The 18963-nt window shown below is 37.5% G+C and overlaps 1 protein-coding gene across 1 annotated transcript in view; it reads right to left on the reverse strand.

Annotated features, from left to right (window-relative positions):
- The window catches only part of LOC114665849 (sprouty-related, EVH1 domain-containing protein 2-like), a 149760-nt gene extending 136389 nt beyond the window's left edge, over nucleotides 1-13371 (reverse strand). Inside the window, exon 1 of the mRNA XM_028820499.2 lies at nucleotides 12944-13371. Coding sequence (XP_028676332.1) covers nucleotides 12944-12969 — 26 coding nt within the window. The 5' untranslated portion in view covers nucleotides 12970-13371. The remainder of the gene's footprint in view (nucleotides 1-12943) is intronic.
- Nucleotides 13372-18963: the final 5592 nt, after the last annotated feature.

Raw genomic sequence — 18963 nt, forward strand, 5'->3', positions numbered from 1 at the left:
GTAGCCACCCCCAGGCCTGATTACTGCCACACCTGTTTCAATCAAGAAATCACTTAAAAAGGAGCTGCCTGACACAGAGAAGTAGACCAAAAGCACCTCAAAAGCTAGACATCATGCCAAGATCCAAAGAAATTCAGGAACAAATGAGAACAGAAGTAATTGAGATCTATCAGTCTGTTAAAGGTTATAAAGCCATTTCTAAAGCTTTGGGACTCCAGCGAACCACAGTGAGAGCCATTATCCACAAATGGCAAAAACATGGAACAGTGGTGAACCTTCCCAGGAGTGGCCGGCCGACCAAAATTACCCCAAGAGCGCAGAGACGACTCATCCGAGAGGTCACAAAAGACCCCAGGACAACGTCTAAAGAACTGCAGGCCTCACTTGCCTCAATTAAGGTCAGTGTTCACGACTCCACCATAAGAAAGAGACTGGGCAAAAACGGCCTGCATGGCAGATTTCCAAGACGCAAACCACTGTTAAGCAAAAAGAACATTAGGGCTCGTCTCAATTTTGCTAAGAAACATCTCAATGATTGCCAAGACTTTTGGGAAAATACCTTGTGGACTGATGAGTCAAAAGTTGAACTTTTTGGAAGGCAAATGTCCCGTTACATCTGGCGTAAAAGGAACACAGCATTTCAGAAAAAGAACATCATACCAACAGTAAAATATGGTGGTGGTAGTGTGATGGTCTGGGGGTTGTTTTGCTGCTTCAGGACCTGGAAGGCTTGCTGTGATAGATGGAACCATGAATTCTACTGTCTACCAAAAAATCCTGAAGGAGAATGTCCGGCCATCTGTTCGTCAACTCAAGCTGAAGCGATCTTGGGTGCTGCAACAGGACAATGACTCAAAACACACCAGCAAATCCACCTCTGAATGGCTGAAGAAAAACAAAATGAAGACTTTGGAGTGGCCTAGTCGAAGTCCTGACCTGAATCCAATTGAGATGCTATGGCATGACCTTAAAAAGGCGGTTCATGCTAGAAAACCCTCAAATAAAGCTGAATTACAACAATTTTGTAAAGATGAGTGGGCCAAAATTCCTCCAGAGCGCTGTGAAAGACTCATTGCAAGTTATCGCAAACGCTTGATTGCAGTTATTGCTGCTAAGGGTGGCCCAACCAGTTATTAGGTTCAGGGGGCAATTACTTTTTCACACAGGGCCATGTAGGTTTGGGTTTTTTTTTCTCCCTAAATAATAAAAACCACCGTTTACAAACTGCATTTTGTGTTTACTTGTGTTATATTTGACTAATGGTTAAATGTGTTTGATGATCAGAAACATTTTGTGTGACAAACATGCAAAAGAATAAGAAATCAGGAAGGGGGCAAATAGTTTTTCACACCACTGTATTCAGCGTCGTACATTCATTGAATGCCGCAACTGGCTATAGTCACTTCACAGAGCAATTTACCAGCACGTCAGAGCTGATCACTCAGTGTGTGTATTCGTTGAGCAGCCAGCTCATGACCACTGCCGGCAGCACTGCAGTCTCACTGTCTCTGGGATTCAGCCGCTGCATTAGAATAGCCTGCTAGCGTCAGTGTTGGACCCTGTGTGCTTGCGTGCAGTCAGTTTAAGTGCGGTTGGCTCAGTGATTTTCTGTATTTCATCAATGGCGTCAGTTGCACTTTGTACATATAATAATTGTTGCAGTAGTTTTTTTTTTTTTTTTTTTTTTTTTAAGTTTTTAAAGTTCATTGGCAGTGTGTAAAATGATCAATGTTGCAGTAATTGTGATGCTCTTTGCAAGAAAAAAAATGTGTTCCATTAAAATTTCACATTTTCTTTGTGAATTGTGATGTTTACTTAAAAACTGCAACAAAAAAGTATTTGGCATCAAGGGGTGCATTAACCATTAGCCAATTCTGAGAAGGTTCCTTGCACTATCACCCTCTGCTTCCCAGGTCTATGCCAATTCTGCACCCATCATAAAATATCTCCCTGAACTCCCGCTTCTTTTAGTTTGATGCTCAACCTCTCATGTGGCACCTTATCAAATGCTTTCTGAAAGTCAAGATAAATAATATATGCTCCACTTTGGTCATATCCTTTTGTTGCCTCCTCACAGAATTCCAGCATGTTAGTAAAACACAGCCTTCCTCTTCTAAACCCATGCTGACTATTCTGAAAAAACTCCTGTTCTTGCCAAGTGCTGCTCAATTTTACCCTTAATAATTCCTTCCATTAGTTTTCCTGTGATGCATGTTAAGCTTATTAGCCTATAGTTGGGTGACTTGGCAGGGCAAAGCTTTTTTTTATAATGGGATGGTATTTGCCATTTTCCAGTCCTTCGGAATCTCTCCAGTGCGCAACGACTTCCTAAAAATGTGTCAACGGTTTATAAATGTACTCGCTAACCTCCTTAAGAACTAGAGGTTAAATATTATCTTGTTCTGGTGATTTGTTTCATGTCAGCCTATTTAATCTGAGCAGTACTTCTCCCTCAATAATTTCCAAATCCTTCAGTACCTCCTTAGTAGCCCCGTTTACCTCTGGGAGGTTATCCACTTCCTCACTTGTGAAGACCTCAGAAAAATGTAAGTTTAGGGCATCCGCTGTTTCACTGTATCATTTAATTCTCCTTTATTATTTCTGATGCACTTCACCTCCTCCTTGACTGATCTTTTACTACTAAAATGTTGAAAGAATCTCTAATGGTCTTCTTTTGGCTTATCTGATATATTCCTCTCCAACTGTTTTTTAGCCTCCCTGATATCCTTCTTAATGATTGCCCTCGTGTTCTTATACGCTCTACAATTCACTTTCCAGTCATTAGTCTTAAATGTCTTATAAAGCAGTTTTTTTTTTCTTTTGCAGCATCTTTTTTAAATCTTTATTAATCCACTGGAGTTTTTTTTAATTTCCTATTAATTCCAAATTTAGGTACAGTATGTATGTGTCCTGCATTATATGTAAAACATTTTTAAACCTGTTTCACTACTCCTCAAGTGTCTCCACACTTAAAAGCTTTCCTAGTCTACCCTCCTTAGACTTTGTCACATCTGCTCAAAATTTGCCCTACCAAAGCTCAACAGAACAATTTTAGTCTTTGCATCTGCACTCTTACAAAATACTGAGAAATGAATTATATTATGTTCACTTGACTTGACCATAGTGGTTCAATCTCCTCTACACCCTCAATTCTATCTGGATTATTACAAAACATCCATACACATATACAGCAGGGAAAATAAGCATTGAACGCGCCAAAGTTTTTCTCAGTAAGTATATTTCTAATGGGGCTATTGACATGAAATTTTCACCAGATGTTGGTAACAACCAAAGTAATCCACACATTCAAAGAAATCAAAACAAGTCCATAAATTACACAACTTAATTTCCTGTCAATAGCCTCATTACAAATATATTTACTGAGAAAAACGTTTACGTGTTAACTTATTTAACCCGCTATATAAATTTATATACACACACACATACACGCGTATAATTGTAATTAAAACGTTAAATAAAATAAAATGGCCGAGAAGTAAATAGGGTGTATAATTACGGCAAGAGTATCACTGCGAGTGGATCAAACAGCAGGTAAGATCTTTTTTGCCTTGCCAGGACACGATGTGACTCATGATCATATTTCAAAAATTGTCAGGATCAGTTTTCTTAGTTCTTTTTCTGCTTCCTCTGGAGAAGTAAAAATGTAAAACTTACCTTGAATGTCCACTTTCAATTTAGCAGGAAACAAGAGGCTGTATATGATCTTAGATTTCCGTAAGCGCCGTTTAATGCTGTAAAAGGCAGCACGTTTAGCAGCTGCTGAAGGTGAGAAATCAGGGAAAATATGAATGTGGTTATTTTCAAACATAATCTTGTTTCTGCCTGAGAAGTAACATTATATTTAATTTAGATTGTAATTTGTCAAAACACACAATGAAGCTAGATTTTCTGGCATTCGATCCACGTATGTGGTAAGATGCTGCTATCTCAGTGTCTGATGTGAAGTCCTCTCCAATTATTTTAGAGAATAGTTCAACTATGAATTTCACTGTTTTTGGATTTTCATGGTTTTTAGGGAGACCGTAGATTCTGATATTATTCCTTCTGTATCCAACTTCCAGTGCAGCTAGTCTGTCTCCGAGTACTTTGCATTCAGAATTTGTAGCCGTTGCTTTTCTGTCACTCGAGAGATTGAGTGAGGAGTCCGAGTGTCTGGGCTTGCGAGTGTCCTGGATAAAAACCAAGATCCAGGCCTTTAATGACCTCTTGGGCACAGCCATCAGCAGTGTGTCTGTTTGTGGAGAGAGTGTTGACCTTGTTGAGAGGTTTACTTACCTTGGCAGTGACATTCATGCCTCTGGTGACTATTCCTATGAAGTCAGTAGACGGATTGGAAGAGCATGGAGGGTCATGAGATCGCTGGAAAGGGGTGTGTGGCGCTCCCAATATCTATGCAAAAGGACGAAGGTCAAAGTCTTTAGAGTCCTGGTGCTTCCTGTCTTGCTATATGGTTGCGAGGCATGGACTCTATCTAGTGACCCGTGACGAAGACTGGACTCCTTTGGTACTGTGTCTCTCCGGAAAATCCTTGGGTACCATTGGTTTGACTTTGTGTCGAATTAGCGGTTGCTCATGGAGTCCCAAATGACGCACATTACCTGCATTGTGAGGGAGCGTCAGTTACGGCACTACGGCCATGTGGCGCGTTTCCCCGAGGGTGATCCAACTCGTAAGATCCTCACTGTGAGGGACCCGAGTAGCTGAACCAGACCAAGGGGTCGCCCACGTAACTGCGGCAGATAGAAGGTCATTTCCGGAGGATGGGACTGGACCGAGTGACTGCCTGGGGGGTTGCAAACCGGGATCCCGAGTTGTTTCGTTGTGTAGTGGGGGTGCAGCAACGCACTGTACCAGTACATGCTCCCCAACTTGCCTTGCTTTTCTGTCAGCGGTAGATGCCAGTTTTTCAAATACTTCAATGCGAATCATGAACGTTTGCTTAACATCACCAAACTGAGAACCAAGGGCTCTAAATTTATTCTCAAACTTAGATGCATTTTCCTGTATTCTTTCCTCAATTTTTTCTAGCACAGCTTTAAAGGTTGCCTCACAGAGATTACTTAAATGTTCATCCTGGTCTTTAATATCCCAAACCAGCTTCTCATTTGTCTTGTGTATGACCTATTTATCTTTCCTTATATCATTAGCATAATTTGTAACCTTTATATTATTCTTTAGCTCCTTTATGTCCACCCCATAGAGCAGTGATCATTACCTTTAGCTCGGACAGTTTGTTTCGGTCTTCAACGTGCTCTGAAGGTATTTGACATTGCAGAAGGTAAGGCCATTTTCAGTTTCAATGAACCCTCTGGAATCAGAGAGTACTTCTGGCCTGATTCACTTCCACATTCGCTGCCTGCTGGAGACGATGCAGCAACATCAGGTCCCAGGAGATGTGTTTTCACCTATCTTTTCGAGGTCAGTCTCTGGCAGGCTGTACCCTGAGCTTGAATTTGAGGCCTGTTTAGGCTTGGATGAAGCTTTAGCCATCTTTTTTCTTTATGAGCCTTTTTTCTGCCACTTATGCTTATACAGTATAGGCTTACATATACTGTAATTGAAGCCCCTCGGGTTAAGTAAATACAAGATAGCTCAGGATGATAAAAAAAAAAAACGAAAAATAACACAGCTGCTAACACAGAGTTCTGTCTCAGACGTCCATCTCCCAAAATGGATGAGACCAGAACCAAATATGCATATTATGACCAGAAAGAATTCAGAATTAACTACAATGGAAATGACTTCAAATGGCCAAAAAATGTTGCAGTTTCATGTTAACAAAGTGTGTGTATTTATTTACCAACCTATTGGTGTCTTTATTTATCTAAAGGGCTTCTGTAAAAAGTCAAATATCCCCCTGGTGATAAAAAGTTCTATCTAATCTTTGAATAATTTTCTAACAGAAGAAAATAAAAATATGACAGACGGTATTAAGAACAACCATCCATAATATATGGCTGAACAACCCTCATCAATGATGACAGCGTTTCTTGCAGCAATCTATAAGTTTCTCATACTTTTCTGCTGATAGTTTCTCCCATTGTTCAAATGCACTGGTTTTGTTAACTAATATGTGAAAGTACAATATGCAGAATTCCTTTTACCAATAGCAGATTTCAACTCTTTACAAAGCTTTTTAATCAGATTGAGAGCATGAATCATTGCTGGCCAATTTTTTATTCCCTTTTAAACCACATTTTTGTGCTTTTGGGTCACTGTTGTGTTATTGAACCACCACAGCAGTGAACTACACCTAAGGTGGGTGTACCCTTATAAGCTTCATTTCATCACCTATAAGCACTTGCTGGTCTGACTTAAAGATCTCTATTTTCGTTTCTTTATAGAACATTTTCCGAAAAGGGTATCTGGAGATAGCATTGCACACTGTTGTATTTTTATGTTTGGGCAAGTTAGGTAGTTTGGGGGTCTCAGGCAGCTCTTATATTCATCATTGTCAATAAGGAACAAGGAAGGTAGGGGAACTTTTTTTTGTTCACTATCATTTATTGGTTAATCATTGGTTAACTCATGTAATAAAGAGTACTGGCAGGCAAGTCCAGTTATTCTAATCTGACTTCATTTGAATCATTTAAGTGTGTCCCAATAATAAGTGTCATAAACAGATTAATTAATTATTGTTCAATTCTGTGTGGTTATATACCAAACAAAAGAGTCACCAGTATGTACAGACCAAAGGTTTTCAATGACACATACAGTCATATGAAAAAGTTTGGGAACCCCTCTCAGCCTGCATAATAATTTACTCTATTTTCCACAAAAAAGATAATAGTGGTATGTCTTTCATTTCCTAGGAACATCTGAGTACTTAGGTGTTTTCTGAACAAAGATTTTTAGTGAAGCAGTATTTATTTGTATTAAATTAAATCAAATATGAAAAACTGACTGTGCAAAAATGTGGGTACCCTTGTAATTTTGCTGATTTGAATGCATGTAACTGTTCAGTACTGATTACTTGCAACACCAAATTGGTTGGATTAGCTTGTTGAGCCTTGAACTTCATAGACAGGTGTGTCCAATCATGAGAAAAGTTATTAAAAAGTGGTCAATTGCAAGCTGTGCTTCCCTTTGACTCTCCTCAGAAGAGTGACAGCATGGGATCCTCAAAGCAACTCTCAAAAGATCTGAAAACAAAGATTGTTCAGTATCATGGTTTAGGGGAAGGTTACAAAAAGCTATCTCAGAGGTTTAAACTGTAAGGAATGTAATCAGGAAATGGAAGGCCACAGGCGCAGTTGCTGTTAAACCCAGGTCTGGCAGGCCAAGAAAAATACAGGAGTGGCATATGCGCAGGATTGTGAGAATGGTTACAGACACCCACAGATCACCTCCAAAGACCTGCAAGAACATCTTGCTGCAGATGGTGCATCTGTACATCATTCTACAATTCAGCGCAATTTGCACAAAGAACATCTGTATGGCATGGTGATGAAAAAGAAGTCCTTTCTGTACTCACACCACAAACAGAGTCACTTGTTGTATGCAAATGCTCATTAGACAAGCCAGATTCATTTTGGAACAAAGTGCTTTGGACCGATGAAACAAAAATTGAGTTATTTGGTCATAGCAAAAAGTGCTTTGCATGGCGGAAGAACACCACCGATTTACAAGAAAAACACCCGTAACCAACTGTCAAATTTGGTGGAGGTTCCATCATGCTGTGGGGCTGTGTGGCTAGTTCAGGGACTGGGCCCTTGTTAAAGTCGAGGGTCAGATGAATTCAACCTAATTCTTCAGGATAATTTTCAAGTATCAGTCACAAAGTTGAAGTTACGTAGGGGTTGGATATTCCAACAAGACAATGACCCAAAACACAGTTTGAAATCTACAAAGACATTCATGCAGAGGGAGAAGTACAATGTTCTGGAATGGCCGTCACAGTCCCCTGACTTGAATATCATCGAAAATCTATGGGATGATTTGAAGCAGGCTGTCCATGCTCGGCAGCCATCAAATTTAACTAAACTGGAGAGATTTTGTATGGAAGAATGGTCATAAATACCTCCATCCTGAATCCAGACACTCAAAGGCTATAGGAGGTATCTAGGGGCCACGATATTTGCAAAAGGAGCCTCAACTAAGTATTGATGTAATATCTCTGTTGGGGTGCCCAAAATTAAGCACCTGTCTAATTTTGTTATGATGCATATTTTCTGTTAATCCAATAAACGTAATGTCACTGCTGAAATACTACTGTTTCCATAAGGCATGTCATATATTAAAAGTTGCTACTTTGAAAGCTCAACCAATGATAAACAAAAATCCAAAGAATTAAGAGGGGTTCCCAAACTTTTCATATGACTGTATCTTTACAAGATATTTTACATGACATATCTAAAATGCAATAATGGAAATAATATTAACCACAACTGTAAAGTAGTTCACAGAATGTTGGAAAAAAAAAAAAAAAAAAAAGATTCCTCTAACTACAAAGGCCTACAAGGAAATCGTTACTTTCTGAATTCAATTAGCAGAAACCATTTGTTGTTATTTTATAACTGTTTCTGCAAACAACATTAAATTTTGACATTCAGTACCAAGGAAGTGGTATAACATTCTAAAACAGAAACAAATCAGAATCATTAAAATAGCTAGGAAGATTGCTTGGCGTAACTGTGGAAAAATATGTATTACTGTATGTAGTTCAGGGTAATACAACCTTAGCATGACCTGCAAATTTATAATTAACCTTTCAGAAACCTCAAAGCAATGAAAATGTATAAATGTATTAGATGGCAATTTTTCATGTTCCAAGTGTTTAAAAAATGCCTATTGTGATTAGAAAGCAACCATGTAGAAGAAACTGGTGCTATTTGTCTCCAATTTGTTTTTGCCTTTGTGCTGTGTGTGTGTATTTTTTTTTTTTTTGACTTTTTAAAAAGCTACTTGAAATGTGAAAAGAAAATTCCAATAAAGTATGTAAAGCTGAGAACCAATTTACCAAACTGATGCTTTCAATAGAATTTAAATATCACTGAGCAGCGTACCTTTAACACAATTTAAAGAACAGGTAGAACCTAAGTTGCCATATTTAACGACACAGCTTAAAGCGCCTTCATGTAGTAAACCCAATTAGACTTCAGTTATCCTCCTTAGCCATCAAAAGTCAGAAATCTTCCCCATTTTGATCATTACTTTGGAACTGCCTTTACAATTAACTGACTAATGAACAGTAACTGATAAGTGTAAAACAAACACTAAAGTATACTTAAAAAATGCTGATTAATAAAATCAAAAGAAAAAGTATTAAATCATTTGGTGGCAACATGAGATTAAACAAATTTACAAAACATACTGCATTTGTAAAAATTATGTCAATTATCAAAAGTGCAACTAGTTGAATCAAACTGCAGATTTTAATTCTTCTGAATGAAGAATGTATAATACAGTATATCTCTTGTTAAGACAGAAACCAACCTGACTGACTACAGCAGTATAGTATACTACAGTAGTATACAAATACTAATTGTACAGTAACTTAATTTGTATGCTTAGGTTAATCTGAAACTTGAAATATAGGGAAAAAAACTGCACAAATATGGTATAAAAATATGCTAAGAATTATCCAGTATGTCTTTCTGCAATCAAAATAAATGGCTTCAGATGAGAGTTATTTTCTATCTGTTCTGACATTTTGTAGTACTGGGAAATGTTTCACATGTACAGTGGATAATAATTTAATTTACCAATAAGTCAATTTCCAAGTTATCACTTTCTAAATACATAAAATTGAAAATTGGCTGCATATACTACTTTTTTGTGATGTAATAACTTGCCATTTGCCACAAGCAACTCCCTCTTTTTGAGAAGCACTGGAGACCTGCTACATAGTTAAAACCTCTACCTCTTGATGATATAAAACCATGCCATAAGCTAATTTGCTTAAATGCAGCAAACCCATTATATTTTTAAAAAGCATAATATTTACACACACACACAAACACATCTTGCCTGAAGAAGGGGCCTGAACTGCCTCGAAAGCTTGAATATTGTAAACTTTTTAGTTAGCCAATAAAAGGTCTAATTTTGCTCGACTTCTCACTACATTTGTAATGGATAACATGGTACAACACCCTAGTATTACACACACAACAGGGTACTTTGAAAAGCTGATTATAGACGGGCCATTCACAAACTGTACTGGAGTAATTGGTAATCCAGTTAATTCCTAAGCACTCATATTGAGCTAATGTAGTGTATTCTTAAAAAAATAAATAAATAGTGGCCCCAAATATCAACACTTGTGTATTAAATATTTAAAAGCTAAAAATTTTAACTGAAACATATATGATATATGATAAAATACACTTAATTATACATTATTACATAGCTGTGTAAATGGCTAAAAAAAATTTAAAACATATATACACATACATGCAATAACATACACATACATTTCATATGCTTTATTATGTTGAAAATTAGTTGAAAATATGTTACAAAATAATGTCCCACTACTTTTGACTTGCATCTAAGATATCACCATCTATATAATTTGGAAATTCATTATTTCTCTTAAAAGGCTTTCTTAGAGCCATATATATACTTTAAGCAAAATTGGTGGCAGGACATTGTGGGTCATTTAAGTGTCATCAATTAACATCACTTATCTGTCTGTGTCTAGGATATGGGAAGAGGCCAAGTATATAAATAAACTGTGTAGCAACAATGCAAAGTGGTGTGACACCATGCTACAGAGGATTTTTTTTTTTTTTTTTTTTTGAAGACTCCAAGAACACACCTTTGATAAGGCTACTTGGGATGAAAGACAACATTAATCCTAGCCTTAACAACAAAGTAATTCACCACCTGTTCTGCAAGACTATGCTTGTGTTACGAACAGCTTCAGGATCAGGTTTCTACCAACTCCCCAACTTATCAAGACAGATCGCTTGTCTGAAGCCTCTATTCATTTCTTTCTCCTTCTAGAGTACTTAGGCTACCCATGCTAGAATATTTTTTAATACTGCACAAACAAAAAATGAATTCCAGGTACCTTAACAATTATATCTTTTTATGTAAATGTGTGTATTTGCGAAATTAAACTCTGAATTTTATCCATTGGAATGTTATACTTGATTCTCACATTAAAAATACAAAAAAAAAACCTATAAAAACAAAAAAACTGTTTACTATTCATCAAAGAACCCAGCTCTATTTATGAAATCAGAAAATAAAAAGTCAAAAGCTTGCACCATAGCGCATGTTGATTGGAAATATTTTGCCATATTGGAGTTTTTACTACTGCAGAACAAATGACACAGTGCATTACATAAAACAGCTATATTAAAACACTAGAAATGATTCATCCAGTCAACAAAATCTGTGTACTGGCAGAGGTGATTTATGGCAGCTGCTCTAGAAACATGAAATGTTCTGATCTTCCAGCAAGGCGTATGAGTATATATGTCATGAGCATCAAATTCATATATCTTAATATTTAATAATAAATCAGAATATTTTAAAACTGGATTTTAAGACTGAAATTAACAAATGCAGATTTTGCCAATTTTTCAGAATTCAAAAAAATACTATTAAATTCATAATTTACAAAATATGCAACTACATTATGCACAGGCAAACATTTCTAACACATCAACAAACGAAACCAAAAAAAACAGATCTATCCATCTCAACAGCTATCGCGGCATTCTGGTCGTCTATCAGCAGTGATGTACCATTGATACGATCCGAGTGTAACATTATAGCGTTCTTAAATGGCTACTGTCTCTGGCGTCTTCTGGTTGCAAGGGGGATGGGCAGGCGAGTCCAGTCATGAATGAAGTGGCAGTAGTTTACTGTAGTTTATGAATGGCTATTGCCACGTGACGAGATTCGCGGTCCTTCAGCTGACAATGATCTTTGAGATGAACTATTCATCTTATTTTGTCTGAAGAATACTCCTTTAGTTTCGGGTGTAAATTTCCCTTAAAGCCAAAGAGGATAATCTAAAATTAAAAAATGATTCTGCAAGAGCACAAAACATAAACCCATTTCAAATAAATATTCCACTCACGGAAAAACGGTGTAAACATTTCCAGTAAAAAAAAAAATTATTTATTTTAACAAGAAATAGATCTCTCTCTACGAATGACAAGTGGGCCGATTCATAAAAGATAACTCTTTTTCTGCCATGCGTCAACAAAGATCAGCGTGATCCAGAAACTTGGTGTTTAGTTTTTGCTGTCAGTGCTCATATTTTCTTTGGCGAGGGCTTCATGACTGACCGCTCAGTCCCTTCCCCCAAGCTTAAGTCTTTTTTTTTATGAATGAAGTGCGGTATGCAAATGACACCGATTCAGAAAAGAAATGGCGGATATTACAAGGCAGTTGATTTCGTGATCTACTGAGGGATACCCTTTAAAGCGCCCCCTCCCTTACACATGATAACTGCCAGCGTGGGGAAGAAGTACAAATCCGCAAGAATGGGCTTTTAAACAAACATCCTATACTTGTTCCTTGAATGAAAAAAGACATACAACCCACAAGTAATCGATCTGCCTTGCACGTAGGTGACAACGAGCTGGATAATAGCAGTCGGAACGTTGCAAAGGTGGAAAAAAAGAGGCTTGTGTCAGTGTCGAGTAGACAACAAAACAAAAAAGTCAGACGACTTGGTGTAATTAAAGTCCGAAATTCCTTTCTTCTCCAAATGTTTCCGACCACCCCACCCCCTTCTGTAAAGAGAAATAGCAACTTCGACCCCCCTGCCCTCGGATGACTGACATTTCTGCGGCAACGAAGCTTCCAACACACAAACAGCACCTTCAACTAAAGCCCAACACCGTTCCCAACGAAGGCCGCGCAAAAAGCGGCGTTAAAAGTGAAGGAACTCGACACTTTGTTGCAGCGCTCATCCCTGCAGCTACGCACGCACGCGCGCGGAATCTCGCGCAAAACTTACTCGTCAGGATGTGTTTCTTCGCTCATTTTCCTCTTTTTTGCACCTATATTATCCCAACGCGGGTATTCTTCGCTCGCTTCATTTTTTCACATTGTTTTGATGGTTTCCTTTGCCTTTTTATCTGTAGAGTGGGAGAAATGTGGAATCCAGTTCGATATATAAATCCTAACCGACTGTCCGTGCCTTTTTATTCTCTTTCTCTTGGTCAGTGCGAGTTCTGCTACGAAAGGCCCGTAGCGGTACGATAACGCATGCTGCTGTTTTCTGGCGGTGGCCCCATCTGAGCCCCATCTCCTATTACTCCATGTTGGATTTTCTCTCTGCTGAGCCGCTCGGCCCGACGAGGGAGGAGGAGAAGAAGCTGGGCGGAAGAGATGACGTCACCAAACACCATGTCTCCTCTGGGAGGGAGTGGAACCAGTAACCTTCTGCAGGAACACGCTGCTTTCAGACGGGTGTGCGGAAAGAAGAAAGGGGGACTTGTGTGTGTGTGTGTGTGTGTGTGTGTGTGTGTGTGTGTGTGTGTGTGTGTGTGTGTGTGTGTGTGTGCGTGCGCGATCGCTCGCTCGCAGTGCCATTTCGGGGTGACAGGGTTTGCAAATTATTCTAACGACGTATGCCATTTGTTGGATTGAGTTTCCAGCATACAGTTGCGTCGCTAATTATATCCGTTTATAATAAATACGCGGAAGGTCAACAAGATTTACGGCCCTCCTTTATTACCTCCTGGCGAAGGCAGATCGCTCATTAGAAACACGCCTCTTGGTTTACAGTTGAATGGACTGGAGAGGAAAGATAAAGAAACCCAAACTTCATTTTGTTCATCTAAAAGTTATTTAAACGGCGTGTTTCTATAAAGATTTTCGGCATTTAATTCGATTATGGATGAATTATGTAATTCATAAAATTGTGGCGAGAATAAAGCACTATTCTAAAATGTGTTGGATGTTTGCCATCTTGAGCTCATACGTTTAATGGCCCAGTTGTTTCGTCCAACTGTACATCTGCATGATTGCATTACACTACTTTCTATGTAATTGTATAGATAGATTTTGCAAAAGTATATCTATTTAATGACAGGTCTTGCATATCCAGTTTTTAAATTTCATTGCACTACACTGAAAAATGACTTTTTGAAGTAGTTAAACGTTTTTTTCCTTGTATATCAACATATTTATAATTCTGTTTTATTTAACAGTTGTTTTAAGAAGTATTTCAAACTTTGTGGCATTGAGTGCCAGAAATTGATGTTTTGCTCTGTACATGGCTCTTTTAGGTGGCTCAATGTCCTTAAAAGAGTATTCCACCCAAAAATTATATTTTTATTATGTTTGTGATGGTCCTGGCTGGCTGCAGCTAGCTTCACTTCCTTGAACCCACAGCCGTTAATAGTTGCGTCCAAGGATGAGCCTGGCAATTCGGACGCAAACAAGTAATGGTTTGTGCAAATATGCCAAGTGAATTTTATTACCAACAGTGTTGTAAAATCAAATAAAATGCGGTGCAGTCTTTTTCCATAAGTTCATAAATAATCCAATAAAAAGTTCAACAAAAACAGGTGCTCATCCGTGAAAGTTAAAATTGGCAATAAATAAACCAAAATCCAAGTATAAAACTGTGCAGACATCAGGCTCTTTTTCTTAAGCCACACTCTCCCTGCCCAGCACATCTTTCTCTCTCCATATCCCCAGCTCACCCTACAAGTCTTCACAGCCAGCAGAGATGGTAGCAGCTGTTGTTTCATCCTCCTGTCCCAATTGCTCACTCCAGCATCTACCATAATGTTCAGAGCTGACCCTCTGTTCCATGGGGGATCCTTAGGAGGGCAGCTGTTTCACCCCCTCTCTTCCATAAGTATTCAATGGAGGATGATCCGCCCCTGGAGAACTGTTACCTTTGCTCCTTCCGGGGAGCCACTGATTGCCTGCCTCCTCACCACTGCACTGCTTCAGACACCCCCAAATTCTGCCTTCCTCACACTTTGCCTTTCATGGTTCTTTTTTATTCTCCATTTCTGTTTGTCACCATAATATTGCTCATCCCATGAAGTTTGTAGTGGTGGCCAAGAAAAAAAAAATTTCACAGAGAAATTACATTTGAAAATTCAAACTGAACAGAACCCTGTGGTGACCTGTTTTGGACAGCAGCAAATAATGTGAAAAATGTCTATGGAAAATAAAATCTTGCATTAACTCGTGTTGCATAGTGCATTTGTTATATATCTGTTATCCTTTCATATGGTCAAAACATAATATTAACATTTACTTTCTGAAAACACAAAATTGAATGTCCACAGGAAAGACATAATTCCCACAACACTGTGCATTTGAATGAATCAGTGAGAGAGGTGGATCTCCAATTCAAATAAACAAAACTCTTTGAAAAAGCAGGGTGCTCTTCATTTATGCTGCAGTTGTGCATCCAGTAGCAAAAGCACATTAGTGGGGATCATGAGCTCTTCACTGTTATAAGACACAGTAGGAATGTTGAGTGCTGCATTGTCAGATGATGCAGCAGGGATATTGAGTAGTGTGCTGTCATGTAAAGCAGCAGAGGTGTCCCAACACTAGAAGTTCAGTGATCTGTCAATTGTCAATCCTAATAAAAATGCATTCATTGTGTTGACTAAATATGCTTATTTTTTAATTGACGAAAATAATCAATACACCTATAGTTGACTAACAATTCCAAAAAAAGTCATCTTAATTGTAAATTATTCATCCATCCATCCATTTTCCAACCCACTGAATCCAAACACAGGGTCACAGGAGCCAATCCCAGCCAACACAGGGCAGGAACCAATCCCGGGCAGGGTGCCAACCCACCACAGGACACACACAAACACACACCAAGCACACACTAGGGCCAATTTAGAATCGCCAATCCACCTAACCTGCATGTCTTTGGACTGTGAAGGGAAAACTTAGCGCCTGGAGGAAACCCACGCAGGCACAGGGAGAACATGCAAACTCCACGCAGGGAGGACCCGGGAAGCGAACCCAGGTCTCCTAACTGCAAGGCAGCAGTGCTACCACTGCGCCACCGTATTGAAAATATTTTAAAGCCAATTAGGTATTTTGGGTATTGTTGGCCTGGGTATTGTTGACTTTCAAATAGCCATTTAAACTTTATTACTACAGACAAAAAGAAGATGAAACATTTTTTCATTCATTTCAGTTAATTGGACATTTCACGTAGTCTTAACTTTAATTACCATGTTGTATTGGAAGCAAAGAAAAAGATGCTTTTGTGATGTATGATGGATGGCAAGTTTGCCGTGTGTCAAAAAAATATAAGTCAGCTTCCACAAACTCCCAAAATTCACAGCATTTAAAACAAAAATAAATATACTAAAAGTCTTTAATTTTTGCTTTGCACCCTCTTCTACCATAACCTATTATCTATGGGAGAGGATCAAAAGCTTTAGATTTGTGAAAAATTTCGATCTCCGGTTTTCAATGGATCTCTACGTTTTAGGGTCCCCTGATACCGAAAACATCAATATCTCAATGATGGGTGTCTGTCTGTCTGTGTGTCACAGTTTCTTGAGAATGGTCTGGAGCTAAAATGGGTGGATGGAAAAATACCAAACTCGAAAATTAAGCCTGTTATTAGATCATGGTGTGCTGATTAGTTTTTGAGCCAAATTGTGCAAGAGAAAGAGACACTCTAAAGGAAACCTCAAATACCATAATTCTGCAATTAATTAGGAATTGTTCTTGTTAATTGCTATAGAAATTACCTATTTTATGATCAGAAAGATCAGCATGACAGTGGTAAATAATTACTGAAATGCTATACAATAGTTCATGTAACTTGGTTCTTGGTTCCTAGGGTGCAAAGCCTATTGACACCCATGTCCAATTTTTTACAACTGTAGCAAGATGTGGGAATCAAAACAACTAAATGTAACTAAAAGGGCAGATCTTTATGCAACAATGGGATAGTTATGTACATACTGTAAAACTGGTTTATTTTAAGGTAAATCAATTTACTGTAACTGTGTATTGGGGTAAATCGGCACACCATGTTTTTAGTATTAATAAAGTGTTAATGCTGAGTAAGATTAACATAAAATAGGTGAATAATGACAACATTCCCCAAGGCTGATTACACCTCTGTTAAAAGAAAATAATTTAATGTCTTAGTTTTATTATTATTAACTTAGTCTTAAGTTAATTATGTATAAGTAGGAACAGTCTGAAAACAACAGTACATATTCATTGACTTAGATATAACTTATCATTTTTTGCCACTTGTTAGTCTTTTTTGATTCAAAACTTATTTTGGGTGCCTCTTGTTTGAACAACTTTTCTAGTGAGTTCCTATGAATAATCCAACAGTAGTCTGCCATTTTACCAACATCCCAATGTCCCAGGTATCTTATCTCCATGCCTTTAATATCCTAATGGAATTTCTTACCCTGCTCTTCACTCAACCCTCTAAGATATTCAGGGAAAAATTCCAAATGCAAATCCAAAAAGTGAACTTAAATTTAACTAATACATTTTTTTTCACAATTTCTTTATAATTTTGATCTTTATGGTTAACTAAAGGCTACAAAATTATTTCTTTAAATAATATCCAAGCCTCTCATTCCAGGTTGTTCACTGTACTATCAAATTCTATATCAGAAATCAGTTTTCTAATATAATTTTCAGAAAAAAATCCCTCTTTCAATTAGCCTCAGACAAACCTGGAACGTTTTGGAACAAATACGTAAAACAGGCTCAATTTTTTGATAGAACTTTGATAAACTGTTTCAATAAACCAAATTTAATATATAGCTATGGTAGCTAGGGTTGTCAGACGTCCCTTATATACGGAACATGTCCCATATTTGATAATTTTGCCCCCTGTCCCGTACTGACCTTTCAGGAACCCCCAAATGTCCCTTTTTAGTTCATTTTCAAGTTTTGTAATAAAAATATATTTTTACTACCTTCTTACGGTACTTAGTTGCAACTTTATAAGTAATTATACTTTCTTTTCTCAGATTCTCTTGATGAAAATAACTCAAATGTAAAGAGGAATTTAGTGTTTGCTGCCTGTTTGCAACTTGTTCAGTTGCCATGGTTGGTTGAGGACAGCGACACTGTTACCATTTTGCTCTCCAGTTGTAATTGACAGTTAAAAAATGTGTTTTGTGAAAAAAATATTACAGATTGGAGAAACATGTTTTTTATTTTTGAATTCAGCCAAAAATATTAAAATCATGGGAAACAATCAAAATATTTTTTTCAGTGTATACCTGCGATGAATCTGATCTCAAGCAGATTTCATGAGAATGTTTCAAATAAAAACACCATCTATCCTCCAACCTGCTTGAGTAACTTCATGGTTGTTGGGACCACAATCTGTAGATCCGGTTTCAATTAATTTCAAGGATGCTAACAAATAAATATATTTAAATTAACAAATAAAATTTAGTGTATTTTAAAGTTTTATAGTTCATGTTTGTAGCTTATTATAATCACATTTTAGACCATGCGGTAAGATGATTGATAGGTAGTGTGTCATGGAAAAGGAGAAATAAGGTTAGTCCATCTCTGTTAAAATATATTTTTATTTTTTGTTTTCAAGAGTTAAAACATTTCTCACACCAACCTCATTGCATTAAGGAGTCACCTTCAATTGAACTGTTTAAAATTAGATTGAAGACTCATTTCTATTCACTAGCTTTCAGTGACCTTCAGTGATACTGATGGTTACCTACTCTTAGTCATCTTCTTTCTTTTTCTTTAACTCACTGCTGGCTGTATTTTGTTTTATTGTACTTTATATGTTCAATGTATGATTAAATGTAATGCACTTTGGCTACAGCATTACTGATGTTGTTTTAAAGGTGCTCTATAAATAAATTGACATTGACATTGATCTATGTAGCTCAGACCAATGCCTTCATATAAGTTTGTGTCTTGATAAAACAGCAAATGGCAAATGCTTATGTTTGTTAGATTTTTTTATATGTCTGTGAAAGTTTAAAGTGAAACAAGTACTGTACTATATAGTTTTTTACG

This window comes from Erpetoichthys calabaricus, chromosome 15, assembly GCF_900747795.2.
Source record: "Erpetoichthys calabaricus chromosome 15, fErpCal1.3, whole genome shotgun sequence".
NCBI classification, from domain to species: Eukaryota; Metazoa; Chordata; class Cladistia; order Polypteriformes; family Polypteridae; genus Erpetoichthys; species Erpetoichthys calabaricus.